General features: G+C 35.4%; 1 protein-coding gene across 3 annotated transcripts in view; it reads right to left on the reverse strand.

Annotated features, from left to right (window-relative positions):
* Positions 1-19929, reverse strand: part of BARD1 (BRCA1 associated RING domain 1) — an 84382-nt gene that overhangs the window by 52500 nt on the left and 11953 nt on the right. Inside the window, exons 2-4 of one of the 3 annotated variants that reach the window (XM_003812514.4) lie at positions 18994-19050; positions 14221-14369; positions 2499-3448 (exon numbers count right to left, since the gene is read on the reverse strand). In XM_003812514.4, the coding sequence (XP_003812562.1) occupies positions 2499-3448; positions 14221-14369; positions 18994-19050 (1156 nt within the window). The remainder of the gene's footprint in view (positions 1-2498; positions 3449-14220; positions 14370-18993; positions 19051-19929) is intronic. The other 2 variants (XM_008964956.4, XM_034955070.3) reach the window with 2 other exon arrangements.

A 19929-nucleotide genomic window follows, 5' to 3' on the forward strand; every position in this document is an offset into this window, starting at 1 on the left:
AATCCCAGCTACTCGGGAAGCTGAAGCAGAAGAATTGCTTGAACCCAGGAGGCGGAGGTTGCAGTGAGCTGAGATTGTGCCACTGCACTCCAGCCTGGGTGACAGAGCAAGACTCTGTCCCCTGCCCCTCCCCCCACCCCCAAAAAAGAAAAAATATATAAATATATGAGAATATATTTATATAAGCAAATCTGATTTTAAGGATATGTCTATTAAAATAAAGCTAAGGCGAGAGGCATACATTCAACTCATAAAAAAATTTAAAAGGACACTATTAATTGGTGATTTTAAAAACAATAAAAATTAACTTTTAAAAAATGTACCATAACATAATCTGACAACTGGTGACAATAATTGCATTTAATAATTAAGTTCAAGGAAATAAAAATGGATTTAATAATTCCGGCAAAACTCTAAGTAAACTGACAAAACTCATATGAAGTAATCTTGAACGTATTAATAGAGAAAATTCACCAAGACAGGAGCATGCCATCATTTTATCCTGACTTAATATTCTATTACGGTTTCTTCACATGCCTACACCAAGAGTAGGCAAACTATAGCCTATGGGCCAGTCACCCAATTTTGTACATAAGTTTTATTAGTTTGCATATTGTCTATGGCTACTTTTGCACTAAGAAGGCAGAGCTGAACAGCTATGATAGAGATTTCATGGCCTGCAAAGCTGAAAACGTTTACTCTAACTGCCCCTTTAAGAAAGAACTTACAAAACTCTGGCCTAGACCCTAGGGATCCTCATTAATAAAAATAAATTATTCTTATGGTTAGAAGAAAAAGTCGCCACCAATATAAGTAAATGCTTGCCTGATAGTCCAAAAATTTCCCAGAAAGCAAAATATATAAATTACTATGTATTAGCCAGCAAAATGAACAAAAATAATCATTACACTAGCTACTTATGTCTATAACTTTATGTTTACAATAGCTTATATGTACATATAATATACATATATATAACAAAGATGACAAAAAATGTCTAATTTTGTAAGTCAGGCTTTGCAAAAATCAAACTAAAACACAACCAGAGCCAAGTGCAAAAATTCAACATGTCCAAAGGATATGTGGTCATGTTGTAAGGTCCCTGCCTCATTGGTATCAGAAATAGAGTATAGTCATCCCTCAGTATCTGTGGCGGATTGGTTCCAGAATCCCAGCAGATACCAAAATCCACAGATTCCTCATATAAAATGATGTATTTGCAAATAACCTACACAGATCCTCCAGTATACTTTAAATCATCTCTAAATTACTTATAATACCTAATACAATATAAATGCTATGTAGATAGTTGTTATATGATATTTTTTAATTTGCATTTTTCTATTGCGTATTGTTATTGGCTTTTCTCCCAAATATTTTTGATTCGCAGTTGGTTGAACCCATAAACATAGAACGCACAGATACACAGAGCTGACTGTATTCCTCATTAATCTGGAAGAAAAGCAAGGAAAACAAACCAGCAGCAGCTGGGATAAGCTCAGTTTATGCTATTCCCTTTCTCCACACAGAAATACAGGAATCTTTGGACCACACTCAATGTCTACTCCATGTTCTTCTCAAATGTTTTATGTTGCCCACCAGCCTCATGTTTGTGGGCCTCCAAGTGGTTCCTCCCAGGTGTCCCAAAGTTCTCTACCCATCCAGAAGACCAAAGGATTTCCTGGGTGAACTGACTACGTACAGTCGCTGAGACTGCACAAAAGCTATCCTAATTTAGTACTAAGGTCTACCATACCATACTTTCCTAACACTTGCATGAAATCACAGAGCAAAGCTTATAAAGCTATGGTGCCTACTGCTCTATTTCACATGTAGTGTTTGTGTCAATTTCAAAGATTAACCACTGCCAAGTGTTCAGAAAACAGGCCAGGTTCCATAAAACGCTGCCACATCTCAGGTGTTGAGGCAATAATTAAAGAGAATGAACGTCAACGAACAGGTCGGTAAAAGGAACGGCTGATTGTAGGGCAAAAAGCAGCTCCTTTGTGGTGAACTGGAGGAGCCATTTCTGATAGTCAAATGCCCCGGTCATTGGAGAAATGTACAGACCACATCTTTCAACCTTCCAAATTTTGGTTGAATTTGGATGGTAAATATGGGCTTTTTTACTAAGTAAACATTGTTGCCTGTAATAACTTAGCAATTGTCTACATTCATAAAGCATGAAGACAGGTAAACAAAATGATAAAAACTGAAGGTAAAATAGACAAAAGCAAAAGCACTTGGCAAAATAAAAGTTGAAATATTCAAATATTGGTTTTCTCCTACAAGATCATGCTGCCCAGACTCAGGGGCCACTGCTCCAACTGAAGTAGAGATGCTCTCCCTGTGAATCTGGCTTCTCTGGTTCAGAGGAAGTATCATGTCTGTGAAAAGTTAATTATCCTAGTAATCCTATGCCATTTTTCACAAACTCCAAAGAAATTGCTTTATAGTTGGCCTCATTCTGAGATGGTATTTCAGAGTAAGCATCCTACCTTAATAGAAGCAATATGGAGCAAAGTCTCTCCTCTATGATTTCTTTTCACAGCCATATTGGGCAACAGCTTCACTGCTGAGGGACTAGACATCACTCGCCTGTAACTTGAACTACTTAATGTAGAAGGTGGTGTACCTGGTGAAAGACTAATGAATTCATCGGACATATTACTGTTTTTCCTCCCTGATGTACCACCAACTTTACGTTTGCATGAAGGTGGTGAAGAACATTCAGGCAATGGTATATTTTCTGAGGGCACCGTTTGCTTAACAAAATCTCCACTGGTGCTCAGAATGCTGGTTCTACATCTCTTAGAAATGGGACTGGAAAGTCTATTGTGATGGCCACGTTTTCCATTATTTTCTAATGGCAAAGATTTCTTAGATGTAAGATAATTTCTGCAGACCTTCTCAGGAGTCACTACTTCATTCCTGCTCTTAGTGTCTGGAGACTCTATTTGCTCAGCCAATGGTAAAGAGACTTCAGTTAAACTTCCAAAACATTCAGATTCTGTCAAGGAGCCACTTGCTAGTAAGTCTATTTCACCATTTATCTGAGGACTGGAGATAACAGATGGTTGGCTACAGAAGGATACCAGCTTTTGCTTAGATTCCTCTTTGGAGTCAAATTCACCATCTTCTTTTTCTGCCTCTAAATTCCATTTTTGGTTGATTTCAGCTAAAGTTTTCTTTTTTTGCTTTTTTCCAGATCTTGCAGAAGCCTTTTTAGCCCTCTCAGAAACATCTGCAGGAGGACTTGGGGAAACAAATTCATATGAGTCTTGCTGAGCACTTGCATCTTTTTTTATTGCAGGCTGGGTTTGCACTGAAGCTTTACTCACAACATATCTGACTTTCTTACTTCGAGGGCTAAACCACATTTTAATTGAATTCTTCTTGTTTCCTGCATCATTAAACAAACTTTTCCTAGGTTTATCTTCTTTCAAATCTGACAGAAAAAAAGAAAAAGAAATCTGTTACATGAAATTTATTGCTCCCACATGGAGCTCCCGAAGAATTTTGTTTACAGTTCCCCTAAAGTGTATCATCTTTTAATTATGTACTTCTTTCTCAGCTCCTAGAGTGTGAACTCTTTGATAGCAGATATTCACTCATTCAATACTTACTGAATCCGACTTTGTGCCATATCCTAGAGACTGAAGATATAGCAGAGAACAAAACATGAAACTTATATTCCAAATATAGTACCCAAAAAAACCCATAAAATACTAATCTAACAGAATGTATAAGTTCTGTTTGCTAAGAATTACAAAATACTTATTAAAGAATTCTACACAAATGGAGAGATATACCATGTTCATGAACTATAACAATATTGTTAAGATGCCAATTGTTCCAAACAGATTTACAGATATAACAAATCCCAATGTAATTTCCAGTAGGCTTGTTTGTAAAACTCAACAAGCAATTATAAAATTTACATGGAAAAAGAAAGGTATAATTTGAAAGGCAAAAGACTTAGAACGACCAACATAATACTGAAGAACCAAGTTGGAGGACTCATACTATATGATTTCAAGACGTATCTCTGACAAAATGAATAAAGGGGATTAAAGACAATAGTCATGACCCTTTAGGTATCATCTAATATTAACGTCAAGCTGTATAACCAAAGATTAGTAAGAATAAATGAACAATAACTACATATTCAAACATAATCTCTTAAGCAAAATAAACTACATACACATTATATGTTTTCACTTACATCAAATATAAAACAGCCAAAACTAATTTAATGTGTTAAGTCAGAATAGTAGTTGGTTACCCCTATAGGGAAAAGTAGTGAATGAAAGGGAGCACAAGAGGGGCCTCCAGAGTATTGTTTTTGTTCTGGGTGAGTTCAGTTTGTGCAAATTCATTAAACTATATGGTTAGAAAATATATATTTTTTCTACATATATATATATAATACGTTTTTAAAATTTGAAAAATATAGATTTATAATCAAGAATTAAAACACAAAGATTCCATTGAGGGTAGACAGAATATACAAAGATTCAGCAGAGTTTTTAAAAAGAAAAAAAATTGTCTCTATGTACACAAAGTGCCAGATTTTGTGAGAGATACTCTTCTTTACAATCACCTGCTACTTTAATTAAGGTCATCAAGGAAGGCATCAAGGAGAAGTTGATTTTTGAGCTCAGATGTAAATGATGTAAAGGAAACAGTCCTGTGGATCTCACATCCAATGCAGAAAAGGGATACAATGTTTTATATTGTAGAATTACCACTCTGACTGCCATGTGGAGGAGGAACTTTGGAAAGAAAAGAGTAGAAACAATAGCCAATTATGTGGCTATCATCCAAGAGGAAATATATTGGCTCTGACAAGTGTTACAGTAATAGAAATGGTAAAAAGCATTCTAAAAGATCACAAGTTACCAAGAGGCAAGAGCAAGATGATAAAATGTTCAAAGGCCCAATAGCAGAGAGCATATACAGTTGTTCCTCCATATTATCAGGGGACTGGCTCGAGAACTCCCTTGGATACCAAAATACCCACACACTCAATTCCTGTACTCACTCCTGGAGAAGCAGAGTGTAGAAAAAGTCAGCCCTCTGTATACTTGGGTTTTGCATTCCATGAATACTGTATTTTCCATCTGCATTTGACCAAAAAAAATCTGTATATAAGTGGACCCATGCAGCTCAAGCCTATGTTATTCAAGGGGCAACTGTAATAAATTTAAGGAACTAAAGGATGGCCAGTATACCTCACTTACAGAGACCACGGAAGAAAGTGATTTTTAAAGAAAATGTGGCACATATATACCATGGAATACTATGCAGCCATAAAAAAGAATGACTTCATGTCCTTTGCAGCGACATGGATAACACTGGAAGCCATCATTCTCAGCAAACTAACACAGGAACAGAAAACCAAAAACCACATCTTCTCACTTATAAGTGGAAGTTAAACAATGGGAAGACATGGACACAGGGAGGAGAACATCACACACCAGGGCCTGTCAGGGGGTGGGGGGCAAGGGGAGTGAGAGCATTAGGACAAATACCTAATGCATGTGGGTCTTAAAACCCAGAAGACGGGTTGATAGGTGCAGCAAACCACCGTGACACAGATATATAGACCAATGGAACAGAACAGAGCCCTCAGAAATAATGCCACACATCTACAACCATCTGATTTTTGACAAACCTAACAAAACAAGCAATGGGGAAAGGATTCCCTATTTAATAAATGATGTTGGGAAAACTGGCTAGCCATATGCAGAAAACTGAAACTGGACCCCTTCCTTACACCTTATATAAAAATTAACTCAACATGGATTAAAGACTTAAACATAAGACCTAAAACCATAAAAATGCTAGAAGAAAACCTAGGCAATACCATTCAGGACATGGGTATGGGCAAAGACTTCAAGACTAAAACAATGTCCTGAAGTCTTTTACTGCAATGGCAGTAAAAGCCAAAATTGACAAATGGGATCTTATTAAACTAAAGACCTTCTGCACAGCAAAAGAAACTATCATCAGAGTGAACAGGCAACCTACAGAATGGGAGAAAAATTTTTGCAATCTATACATCTGACAAAGGACTAATATCCAGAATCTACAAAGAAATTAAACAAATTTACAAGAAAAAACCAACCCCATCAAAAAGTGGGCGAAGGATATAAACAGATACTTCTCAAAAGAAGACATTTATGTGGCCAACAAACACGAAAAAAAAGCTCATCATCATCATTAGACAAATGCAAATCAAAACCACAATGAGATATCATCTCACACCAGTTAGAATGGCGATCATTAAAAAGTCATGGAAACAAGAGATGCTGGAGAGGATGTGGAGAAATAGAAACACATTTACACTGTTGGTGGGGGTGTAAATTAGTTCAACCATTGTGGAAGACAGTGTGGCGATTCCTCAAGGATCTAGGACCAGAAATACCATTTGACCCAGCAATCTCATTACTGGGTATATACCCAAAGGATTATAAATCATTCTACTATAAAGACACATGCACATGTATGTTTACTGTAGCACTGTTCACAATAGCAAAGACTTGGAACCAACCCAAATGCCCATCAATGACAGACTGGATAAAGAAAATGAGGCACATATACACCATGGAATACTATACACCCATAAAAAGGATGAGTTCATGTCCTTTGCAGGGACATGGATGAAGCTGGAAACCATCATTCTCAGCAAACTAACACAGGAACAGAAAACCAAACACTGCATGTTCTCACTCATAAGTGGGAGGTGAACAATGAGAACACGTGGACAGAGGGAGGGGAACATCACACACCAGGGCCTGTCGGATGGAGCGGGGTCAGGGGAGGGATAGCATTAGGAGAAATACCTAATGTAGATGACAGGTTGATGGGTGCAGCAAACCACCACGGCACGTGTAAACCTATGTAACAAACCTGCATGTTCTGCACATGTATCCCAGAAATTATAGTTAAAAAAAAAAAAAAAAAGAAAGCCATTTGTTCTTTCCATAGAAGCCTTTTCTTCCCTCTACCTCTTCCCCTTAATTTAGGTTTATAAGCTCCCATTTTTACCTGTTTGAAGAGTCACATTTTTCTGTGAACTCACATGTATATTCATAAATAAAAATCTATCTTTTCTCTTGCTAATCATTTTACAGTTTAATTCACAGGCCTCCATACAATGAACCTAAGAGTGTAGAGGAAAAGTTTTTCTTCACTGACAAATCATACAAGTCATCCACTTTTCTGATTTTGACGATCAACTACCTTCAAGTTGTCTTATGTTGTTTTTGTCTATGGGATATTCATTTTCTTCAAGAAAAAAAAAATTGCCTTAAAATTCTCTCCCACCCCATGAAAACATAGGTAAAAATCAACCCAGCTCAGCCCAGCACAGTGGTGAGCACATGAATAGACAGTACTCAGTAAGTACTAGTGAATAAATTATTTGATATTCTCTTAAATCTTTCCAAATGTTTATGTAAGAGATGTTAGAATTAATTTTAAGAGCTAGAAGAAAACTTGAAAATAATTTAGTCTAATTCTTTCATTTTAACAATGAAGGACTAAAGTTAAAACAAAAAGAAGGAGTCCCCTAACTCCCAATCTGGCGCTCTATCTCTCCACACAAACTGGATTAGCAAAAGGTAATTTCAGGCCCAGAAAAAAAAGAAAGAAAGAAAAAGAAGAACATTAGAAACGGAGGAAAGTTGGAAAAATAACAATAATCTGATAAGATTAAAAACAATAATAACAAATGATTTCATGCTGCCTGACAAACATTCTCCTAATTAACATAGACAATCTCCTCTGACCAACCAGGCTTCTTACAATATGTTTTGTTATTCCTATTTTAAAAAGAAAGAGAAGAGAGACAGAGACAGAGAAAAAGAGAGAAAAAGAAACTACCCAAATTTTGTTTTCCTCCTTAAAAGTCACTCTTCATTCAAATCGAAAAGAACTCTGCATAAAACTTTACCTACATTACAGAACCAAAGAAAACTTTTAATGGAATGGAGTTCTAAACCTAAGGTACTTTAAGAAGAAAACCAGCGGCCACTAGTCTTATTCCTAAGGGATATAACATCTACCATACAGGAAATAAACATCTGATGTTACAAGGTGTTCAATAACATTTTCAAATGGTGATTATTCTTGAGAACTTTTAATACTTAAGAGATACAACATTATTTTCATTTTCTTACGTTTTGGGGAATAAATTTCTTTTCAACATTCTCATGACTTTATTAGCAAAAGAAAAGTACATCATCGATTATTTTTTATTTCCTTTTAGTCATTTTTTATCCACATAGAACAGCTTGTTTTATTGTTTTACCAGCTTAAAATTATTAATACACCAGAAGATTGTTAATGATCATCTCAATTCTTTCAAGTTCAAAATTGCTTCTTCTGCCTATTCTTTCACCTCATATTTCTTGAGTACAAAAGTCCTATCTTCAAAAATATATTTACCTGGTAAAAGAACCTTAAACAGGTAAGAAGAAATGGGAAACAGGCTTCGAAAAATAAAATAATTAGTACTTAACTCTAGAAATTACAGACATGGTCCCTCTCTAGCAAAAGAGTAAAGATTTTCTACTCCAAAGTGTACCATCACTTCCTGCAGATGAAATGGAAGCACTACACTGAAAAGGCAGTAAAATGATAAACCTACTGAAGGCAGGAGTATGTATATGAATAAGGGCAGATTCTCCTTCATAAACTTTTAAATATCATAGCTGAACACGACCTGGTCCACAAAGTGTTATTAAGACAGGATCTTGGAAAGTATCAGAATGACGTATCCATTCACATAGAGACTTTATGTCTAGATTCAACAAGGTCTTTTCTTTGCAGTGGTAAGTAGATTTCAAAACCAAGTCACTTCTGATATAATCTCAAGTCTATAGGAAAGGTCAAAATGAAATGTTACCAGGATTACTTTTCAAGAAAGACTCAGGATTACAAAGACATAAAGGTTAATCCTCTGATAGTCTGTAATAACTTGTATTTGATTTTTTTTAAATTATTTTAAACACAGATGACATTTTCAATTAAAACCATGTCAAACCCTGAGGTTCTCAATTTTTGAAAAACTTTAAAAATGTAGAATTGAGCTTTTAAAGGAAAATTAAGGCTTATATATAGCAGCAACATACTCAACTGACTAAAAAACCTCAATATAAAAAGAAGAAATTTCGTACTCAGGTGTACATATTTCCTACCTTATAAATGAGTAAATGAAGATAATATACTCAATGTAATTGATATGAACACAATTTTACTATTCATCTGGTAATAATTTTACTCAAAAGATTTTAATTATGTATCTTGCATAACTAAGCAAGGAGCACAACAAAGATGACTGTATATTCTGAATTTTATTAGATATTCTGAATATCTAAGATAATATTCTAAGATAAAACTGTAAAAAGCAAAACACTATTGCTGGAACATAAATCACATTATTAACAGCTACCAACAATTTTTATGGGTGAATGCTTCTCAGCATGATAAATCAACATATTCATTTCATGAAGAAAAATACTGGTCCTTCCTCTGCACAGAAAATTCCTTAATGATAATATTTAAAAGAATTCCATTCTCTGAATTTCAGAGTACATCACAAAATATTGAGGAAAAGAGATGCATGTGTTACTAAGGAGCTGCTTGGCCAAGTTTTTTCTTACAATTTAATAATCAACTATAGAAAAAAGAGGCAATTAGAAAATGTGATTTAGCTATCATTAATCTACATCAAAGGATTATAATCATGTACACTGTGTGCCTTTCAAGTTATTCTCTATTATAGGTTTCACAACAGAAGTTGAGAAATCTCTTTGACGAACCAGTCCCTTATTAAAAATCAAAGGAAAGTCCTTTGCTACCATCTGTGCAACATTAACGCCTTCACTGAAGAATGATTATTTTGTAAGTTAGGAAGCATTTAGTTCTATTTAAGAAAAACAACAGCAACACAGCTATTCAAACATTCATCTTCCTCTATTATAAAAAAGTCATAGCATATATGAAACACTATGTAATCGTTACAGAAAGACGAGCATCTCTCTCTAAAGCAGAAAATAGAAAAGGAAATTGTAATACTATAAAAGCATAATCAAAGTTTTTTTTTTTAATGTCACCAACACCGACATGTTTCACAGAACCTGACCAGCACCTGCAAGGTCTGACTTAATATGATAGGGTTGAAGAGAAAATAAAAACTTTTAAATTTAACTCCATTAGTAAAAAGAAGATCATGTTATGAAGGATAAGGTAAAATTATCCATAAATGGTTGTCAGCAAAATTTGACAATCTCCTCTTCAAAGTACACTGAACCAAGAAAAATCTGTTCAAGTATTTAGAAGCTCATTTTAGAAAGTATTACTACAAATTAGGCTTCTTTATCTCCAGTATACCATACACTATGTCCATGATTTGACAAGTTCTTCCTAATTGCCCACCTTAATTACAGTAATTATATATATTATAGTAAATGCAAGTAACAAGGTTCATTTGAAAGATAAATTGTGAACTACAGGGTTTTTAAAAGAGAAAATGTGAGAGATGTTCACCATTCCACTTAATTCATCATCTTCTACACATGACCATTTAACAGAATCATACAATTTTGGAGAGACAGCTTAGGAATCACTTAATCTAATACCCTTATCCTAATGAGATCATTTTCCAATCTCCTTATTATTATAAAGAAGACCAACTGTCATTTGTCCCCAACTATCAGTTCCTGGTATATAGCTTACCTTCTAACCTTTTAGTTCTAGAAGTACTTACTAGATAATCAATTACCACAAAGGTACTGCATAAAATACACTGAATAGACAAAGTATAAAGAAACAAAGGGAAATGTTCCAGAAAAAAATCTCAAATGCCCTTCAAGGCTAGTTTGTTTTGGGAAGAATTTGGGATGAAAAGGTGGGGGTCTATACAACTTATATTAAAGTAGAAAAAGCTCTACACCATGGAATTTAGAGATCTGGACAGAAGGTTATAATTCAGTATGTTTATACTCTAAATTTATTGTCATTTCCTATCAAAGTAGCAAAGAAAGATACTACCATTATAATTTTTTAAGAAGGCCTATGAATGCATAGATGTTATCATTATGAAATGAAATTATTTAAACCAAATTCTAAGAATGTATTTTAAAATTATTTTAATTAGGTCAGGCACAATTAGCTCATGCCTGTAATCCCAGCACTTTGGGAGGTCGAGGTGGGAGAATCATTTAAGCCAGGAGTTCAGGACCAGCCTGGGCAACACAGCAAGACCCTATCTCTTCTAAAAAAAAAAAAAAAATTAATTGGCAGGGTATGTGGTGGTGAGTGCCTGTAGTCGTAGCTACTTGGGAGGCTGAAGTGGAAGCATCTCTTGAACCCAGGAGTTCAAGGCTTCAGTGAGCCATGATGGCCCCAATGCACTCCATCCTGGGCAACAGAGCAAGACACTGTCTGTCTCAAAATAAATAAATAAATAATTTTAATTAAGTTTAGTCTCTAGCATATAAATTAGCACTGCCAATTTTTATCCAACTCAATTCAACAAACATAATGAATACCTACACTTCTAACCAAAAAGTTGTGTAAAATAGAAAAACAGTAAGAAATTTACAACACAACTGCCCTGTGTAGCCTGGGTCCTCAGTTTCCTTACCTACAGAATAACGGGATTAAAGATGACCTTCATGTTCCTAAATTTCGGATTATGTGTTATCTAAACAGGGAACTTCAACTCAGTTTAATATAAGTAACGTAGAGGGCAGCAGTGCTTAAGTCTGGTAAGGACTAAAATAATTATTCCTAATTATAATAAGGAAAACAAACACAAAATGGCCTTTGGGAAATTAATCAGTAGAATTATCTCTCCAATCTCCAACTCTACTTAGATGAGAAAGACCGCATTCTTAAAGGCCTCAGAAACTTGTTCTAAACTCAATTTTCCTAAATATCTTTAATGATGAAATATGAAGAAAGCATTTCATATTCCATAGTCCTCAAAATATAAATGATTCAAACATCACTAGCTAGAATAAAATTTCTGGAAAGGAGTCTATCTTACTCTTTTTTGCACCCCTATGGTATGCCATAACTGACAACGGTAAATCCATCAAGGGTTACCCTGCTCTCCATTTATCATCATTAAAAATGTTATATTGTTATAAATTGTGTTCCTCCCCCACCAAAATTCACATGTTGAGGTCCTAACCCCCCAGTAACTTAGAATGTGACTTTACTTGGAAATAAGGTCATTGCAAATGTAACTAGCTAAAATGAAGCGATACTGGAGTAGGGTGGACCCCTAACGCAATATGACTCCTGTCCTTTAAAAAGGGGGAGACTTGACACAAACAAGGAGAAAACCATGTTAACATAATGATGGCCATCTACAAGACAAGGAGACTGGCCTAAAACAGGTTCTGTCTCACATACCTCAACAAATAACCAACCTTGCATACACTTTCATCTCAGACTTCTAGTGTCTGGAATTGTGAGACAATAAATTTCTGTTGTTTAGGCCACTCAGTTTGTGATACTTTGTTACAGCAGTTCTAGCAAATGAATACATTACTATACAGCAACTGGTGAAGAACCAAATCAAAATATCATCATAGCCACAAATCCCAAAGTAGCACTCCAAATTTCAATGCAAAGCCAATAATCCTAACAGACCACACACTCCTAAGAATCTAACAGAAGTCACTTTCACACAAACATGAACAGTTTTCATACTGCACAATTAACTCAAGAAGCTCACTGATCCCTTACCCACTTCAACTCTGAACACTGCCAAAGGTGCATGGGCCCTTGATTAAGAACCCCTGCACTGACCCTTGGTATCTATGTGGGGACAGAAAGCTAGATCACACACCAATCTCTTTTAACTAGAAAATGAACATTGTCAGTACTGTCATTTTTTAAATAAGAAGAGTTCAGATGAACTAATGACACAATTTTTCTTCAGTGTGTTCTTAAAGAGGTTTACAACTACAATATCATTTTTAAAAAAGGGCAACTTTTAAAAATGTGTGTGTATAGTTACATCTGAAAGTAAGAAAAACTTCTGCACTACAGCACATTTTATCATAAAAGAATGGAGTTGAATACAATGATGCAGATAACTAGCTGAAGGAAAATTTTCATAGGTATAAAGTGATGTAAGTTCTAATTCTTAAAAATATGGACCTGTGGTAAGACTCAAAGTTTGTGCCACATTTCTTTATTTTGTATAATCAACTTCATCTTTAGTTGACAGTAAGACATCATGGCAGGATTCTAAGAACAAAAGATTTAAAAATAGAAATCTAACAATTTTATATGAGCATTATCAATCATCCATGGCATCCTGCCAGTCAAGAACAGGTTCTTCTACAAACACACACTAAAATAGCATGATCCGGTCAATAAAAAGACAACTCTAATATCCAATTATGAAGATACAAAACATTTTACTTTCTTTCCACAGTTAATTAGTTCTCAGCAGAAAGCACAATGGAAAGATACATAGTTAATACACAGAGTCTAAGGACAATTTGAAAAACGTTAACCCCCACTTAAATAGAAAAGAAAATGAATATTAGATTTCTGCTCTTTCAAAATGTGCTCATCTAATTAATTCAGTCTAGAAAAGTGATCCATGGAAAAATGTCGTATTCTATCTTGGGAAAGGGTATTTAAGTGAGTTAAGTGCTATTAAGGCCAAAATCACTATTCCATATATATTCTGCAGAAGTTATCATAAATGTAAAAAGCAGGCAGTGTAAAGCAGCAAAAAAGTTCCTGGATTTACAGTCAGAAATAGGCTTTATTTCTCCAGCTTCTAGTACTAACTACACATGCGGCTGTAGGCAAGGTTATTTCACCTCTCTGGACCTTGATTTCTCAACTATAAAATAAGGGGGTTAGACTTTAATTATCTCTATGGTTCCCGTCATTTCTCAAAATGATCTTCCAAAAAACCACCGGGTGTGTCACATGCATGTACCAGGGAGGCTGAGGTGGGGGGAATCCCTTGAGTGCAGTTCAAGTCCGGCTTGGACAACATAGAGAGACTCAATGGCTAGTAAAAAAAAAAAAAAAAAAAAAAAAAAACCCTACAGATTTTAAAATCTGAAATACGTATTCCAGAACTCCAGATAGATGTTTTATATACTTTATCAATATGAATTCATCAGTTTTTAACTGATGAATTTAACTAAGAGAGATAGGGATAGTTCTTACCTGACAGCTCATTGTCATGTAGCAAATTTCGAAGCTTACTACAAAGTTGAATCATGCTGTCCAGTTGTCTATTTATCTTCAAGTCTTGTATCCAGGCCGGGGTGTAACACACTGGACATCCAGTTCCAATGCAGTCACTTACACAATTACTTTAAAATAATTAAAAAAAAAAAAAAAAGCAACCCATTCAGCAGAATTTAATTCCAAAAACTAAACAGTTTGAACAGAAATAAATGGAGCAGAGGTTATTCTAACATACAATGGTCAATTGTAATATCCTTGTTGAATACTGTTTTAAAGAGTAAAATACATACATCAAATCTAAGGTTGCTCATGTAATTTGCTATGAAGAGACTTTACTTAGCCTGATATTAGTCTGCATAATTTTCCCTACAAATAAATCTGTAGCTTCTAAAGGTTACAGATATGTAACAGAAAGACAGAATGCCTAATGCATAGTAGTCGTGCATCCTAACTTTTTCTATGTTAACATTCCATGAAAATATCCAAAACTACTGCAGACTGGGAAAGACCTTTTGTTTTGTTTTGGGACTAGTATCTCAAGGCTTTAAAGTAGCTTTTGGGAAAAGATCTTTGACTTTTTCAGACAATTTTAAAACCTGTAGACTCAATTACCTGGGTTATCTAAGGACTAAAGTTTCAGAGTTACAAGAGTTTTTCTAATTTTGGGGTTTATAGACCTTTTGCAAATCTGATGAAAATCTATACATACTCATGTAAAAAGAGGGATTCACGATCCCCCCCACAAGCCCATCTGTGAATTCCAGAATAAGAATTCTATAAATCTCCTCCTTCATTGGCCTCACCAGATGGGTTCCAGTAGGACTGAGTAAGTAATGTAACAGTTGAAAAGCCACATCTTCCCCAAGCACCACAGGACATTCCTTGTTACAGGACCCAATCCTCTGTAGGCAGAGAGGATTCTTACTCAATATGAACTATCTTCAGACAAAACCTATGCCATTTCTAATTTTTGTATCCTTGGCTTCTAGCATGATTCCTGACAGAATGTAACTCAAAAAAAAATTGTAAAATGAATCTGTAACCCATACCAGAGCTGGAAGAGACTTTTGGGACCATCTAATTCAAAAAATGTCACTGGGGTCAATAAATGTCAACTTTCTTTAGCAAAGGATCTTCTGTACATTTGTTTGCTAGTAGTTAAGAACTCTAACTTGGAACCCCAACACAAAAAATTATGTAAAACTGATTAGTCATGCAATTTAAATCATTTGTGCAATACTTAATTGTCAGTAAAATACAATCTGAAATCAACTCATCAAGAACTACCACCTCATTTTTGGATGAAGAAAATGAGATCCAGTTATTTAAGTTACTTGTCCAGCACTGCACTAGTACTCAGATCAGACTAGTATTTTATATTTCTATAACATTTTATAAACTATTCCCAAATTATTTTATATACATTAATTCGGAATTCTGAAAAAAATGTCATTTTTCAGTGGATCTGTATAGCTCAGTGAGTATTTCTCAAATGACCCATGTGTGATGTCATAAAATCATGCTGAGTAAAAGATAAATTCAAAGTACTAGATAAACCAATGAAATTTCATGTAACAGAGTATAAAAATTTATTGATATAGTTTCAGATTCCACACTGTGATGAACCTAAAGAAAACAGCACTTGTTGGCCAGGCATGGTGATTCATTCCTGTAATCTCAGCACTTTGGGAGGCCGAGACAGGAGAATCGCTTGAGCCCAGGAGTTCAAGACCATCATGGGCAACACGGCAAAACTTTGTCTCTACAAAAAACTACAAAAATTAGCCAGGCGTGGTGGGGCGCACCTGTAGTCTCAGCTACTCAGAAAGTGAGATTGGATGATCACCTGAGCAGAGAAGTTGAGGCTGTAGTGAGCCATGATCGCGCCACTGCACTCCAGCCTGGGTGACAGAGTGAGACTCTTGTCTTCACAAAAAAATAAAAATAAAAAAGCACTTGTCAGGTTTTGGTGTAGTATTAAAGAAGAATAGCCACAATTATCTAAAAAAGCTACTGAAAATACTTCAATACTTCTTCCAACTACAATTATGTATAAAGCCAAATTTTCTTCAAACAAAAAAAATCACAATAGACTGAATATATAAGTTGAGAATGTAGCTGTTTTCCATTCAGCAAGACAGAGATTTGCAAAAATGTACAACAGTGCCACTCTATTTTTTTCTTTGATTTGTTAAAATTGTTATTTTTCCTTACAAAGTGTTGTGTTTGTATTAATGGGTTTATTATTTTTAAATTAATTCTTTTTTTTAAAAGTCTCAGTTTTGTACAGTAAATGCATGAACACACAAAAGCTCTTTATGGTTCTCAATTCTGAAGAATGCAAAGTGGTCTGAGACCAAAATGTTTGAGCACCGCTGCCACATGTCTTAAATTGTATCTTAGAGAGTAGATGAATTACTTTTATCAGTTGAACTGAGCTATGTCAAAATCATTTTAAAACCTCATTGCTGAGCAGTTTTAACTCAAAATCTGCATGAATAAAAACAGCTACCATAATTTTTGGCATTATATAATCAAAACAAATCAAAACTGCACTGAATGAATTCTTTCCTATGTTCATGTCATATACACATAATCATTTTCTCTTTTAAGATGTTCTCGTGTCTCAAACCTTTTATTGGTTGTTTTAAGTCACAGAGTCCTTTAGAATCTGATTAAACGTATGGATCCCCCACCCCACCACACACACAAACCAACTTTGCATAAAATGTCATGGAGTTCATTATGCTCTAGCAGCTTTGTGACTGACCTATTGTATACAGTGAGCAAACCCATCATCCGTCAGCTGAAACAAAATACATCTGCTTGCTACAGAGTGGGGACAGGGAGTGGGCATAATTTCGTAAGCAGATCCATGGGAGGCGTTTTGGAGGCAGTGACATTTCAGCTGATATATAACTGGTAAAAAGTAAGCCTCACAGAAATCTGGCATAAGTACATTTCACGTGGAAGAAATAGCAAGTGCCAAAGTCCTGGGGCGGGAGTGAATTTGGTATTGAATGAGCTAAAAGGAGAAGTGCTGGAACAGTGTGAGCCAGAGGTAAATGACGTCCAAGAGGAAGACAGGTTCTAGGTCCCATACAGGGTTTTGCAGACCAGAGGGCAGAGCTTGGATTTTATTTTAACTGCAATAGGAACCCACTAAAGAGTTTAAGCAGGGTAATGATATGGATATTATCGTGATTTTTCAAAGATCACTGTCAAGAATGTAGAAAATGAGGAAGGGGTGATGATGCCAAAAAGGGAAGACCAGCTATGAACCTATCACAATAATATGAGCAGAGATAATACAATGATGGCTTGGAACAAACTATAAACTGTAGAAAATTCAGAAAAAAGGTGGAAAAATTCAAGATTCAGGATACATTTTGAGGCAGAACTGACAGAACTTAGTGATGTGGGATAAGCAACCTAGCAGTAACTGGTACCATTTACTGTGATGAAGATTACCCAGGCAGGAAAAGGCTGAAGAGGAGGATGATCAAGAGGTCAGCTCTGAACACACCAACTTTAAAATGCCTTTTCTTTCATCATCCAAACAGATGTATCTGGTAGGCAACAGGTTCCATCTCCTACCCCCCGTCCTCCTGCTGGATATCCCTCATATAACAGAACTGTTTTTCCAGGAACAAAATTGGGACCCAAAACATAGCTGCCTCCCAGACAACCTTAGCCCTTGAAGTAATACACAAGGTTATTTTCATATATGCTCAAATTTCCAAATGTATTTGTTCATGCCAGACAGTAACATACTCATAACTGGAAATAATTAAAAGATTAATTCAAAGGAGACTATATTTTCCCTGTCTCATAGGCAATTAAACTAAGACACTTAATCTCTCAACTGATTTCTCCTGAACAAGAAATAAGAGATAAAAATCTAATCTTCTGACCTATAAGCCAGGGCCGTCACATGGATATAATTTCACAATAACTGTTATGCACTGAATTGTGTCCCCCAAAAAGATGTTTGAGTCTTCACCCCTCAGTTACTGTGAATGTGACCTAATTTGGAAAAAGAGGCTCTAGACGATCAAGTTAAGATGAGAACATTAGGGTGAGCCCTTAATATAAGTGGTAATCGTATGAAAAGACGAAATTTGACACAGAGAGAAGCAAGCACTCAAGGAAGAATGCCAGGTGTACATGAAAGCAAAGACCAGAGTGATGCATCTCCAAGTCAAGGAACAGCAAAGATTGCTAGGGGAAAGGCAAGGAGCAGATTCTCCCTCACAGCCCACCGAAGGAACCAACCCTGTCATCATCTTGATCTTAGACTCCTAGCCTACAGAACTAGAGAGACAATACATTTCTGTTGTTCTAAGCCACCCAGTTTTTGGTTCTTTGCTATGGCAGCCTTAGGAAACTAATATAATAACTGTAAGACCTATACTTTCACAATTTTGAGTCTAGATTCAAAATTTAACTGGAAAATTTAAAAACATCTATTTGAATTATATAAAAGGTATTAATTTTTTTCCTCCAATTTGGCAAAGCTGTCTACTAAGCTTTGTAACTTGGACAAGTCATCCTCTTTGAGCTTTGGTTTTCTTATTTGTGAATTAAGACACAGTTTTAAAGATCAAACTAAGATAACGTACAGTAGGTTACTTTGCAGACTTTGAAAGTTACACAAACATCAAGTACCATTATTATCAACAAGATTACATGATTGTTATCTAGTAAAAAATACAGTTGTACTATATACATCAAACCGTAATTACTTACCTACAGAAGATGTGCTCACATCCTCCTAAACACACAGGCTCTCTCAGAATGTTAGTACTGTTTGAAGAAATTAAAACAATCAAGATTTGAGTCATTGTTAGATGAACATCTCACACCCAATATTTCATCCAAGGCCCAACACTACCATATTTCTCACTTTCTCAAAGCAGAAGGTATTAAGGATGCATTCATTTGAAAGGCTGTTACTCCCTGGTTAAATATTATACCATAACATACCTGCTGATTTTAAATAGTAACTACCAAACTGGGTACAAGTTGTAATACATTTTAAAATGTATTTTCTAGAAAGTTGGAGAAAGGAACAATTTTGTTCAAGTATCTCTAAACCTCTTAAGGCAAAACCAACTACTGGCTGCTTCTTTCAACTACTAAGGTGTATCTTCCCCTTATGATTCAAAGTGTAGACCATATACCTCAAAATGTGACCCACACGTAGAATGACCATATAACGTATCATCCAAATGAGAAAACTTCTGAGAGTGAAGAGGAGTGATAATTGAATAGGATGCTGGGACAACAGGAATAAACCAGGACTGCCCCAGACAAACCAGGATATCTAGTCATTTTGACTGTAAGAATCCAAGGTTTCCCAATTAAAAAAAACATGTGTTTCTTACTACTGTAAAGTAGCCATCAATTTTTCACAGATATATTGTGAAAAATGCAGCCATTCTTTCAGTTCACAGAAAGTTAATTGTTCTTTAAGCAAATGTAAACAGAAATCATCAGATTAGCAGTGTGTCTGCAGATAGAATGAAGTTCCCTGCAGTGAGTGAGCAAAGAGACACAGAAACAAAATATTTCTAATACTGTCCATCAAAATACCTGCTACATTTGTTAATCCTAACAAGGTAATGATACTAATAAATACACACCAAGACATTATACTCAATGGATGTAATGTACCCAGAGAAG

This window comes from Pan paniscus, chromosome 13, assembly GCF_029289425.2.
Source record: "Pan paniscus chromosome 13, NHGRI_mPanPan1-v2.0_pri, whole genome shotgun sequence".
Classification (NCBI taxonomy): Eukaryota; Metazoa; Chordata; class Mammalia; order Primates; family Hominidae; genus Pan; species Pan paniscus.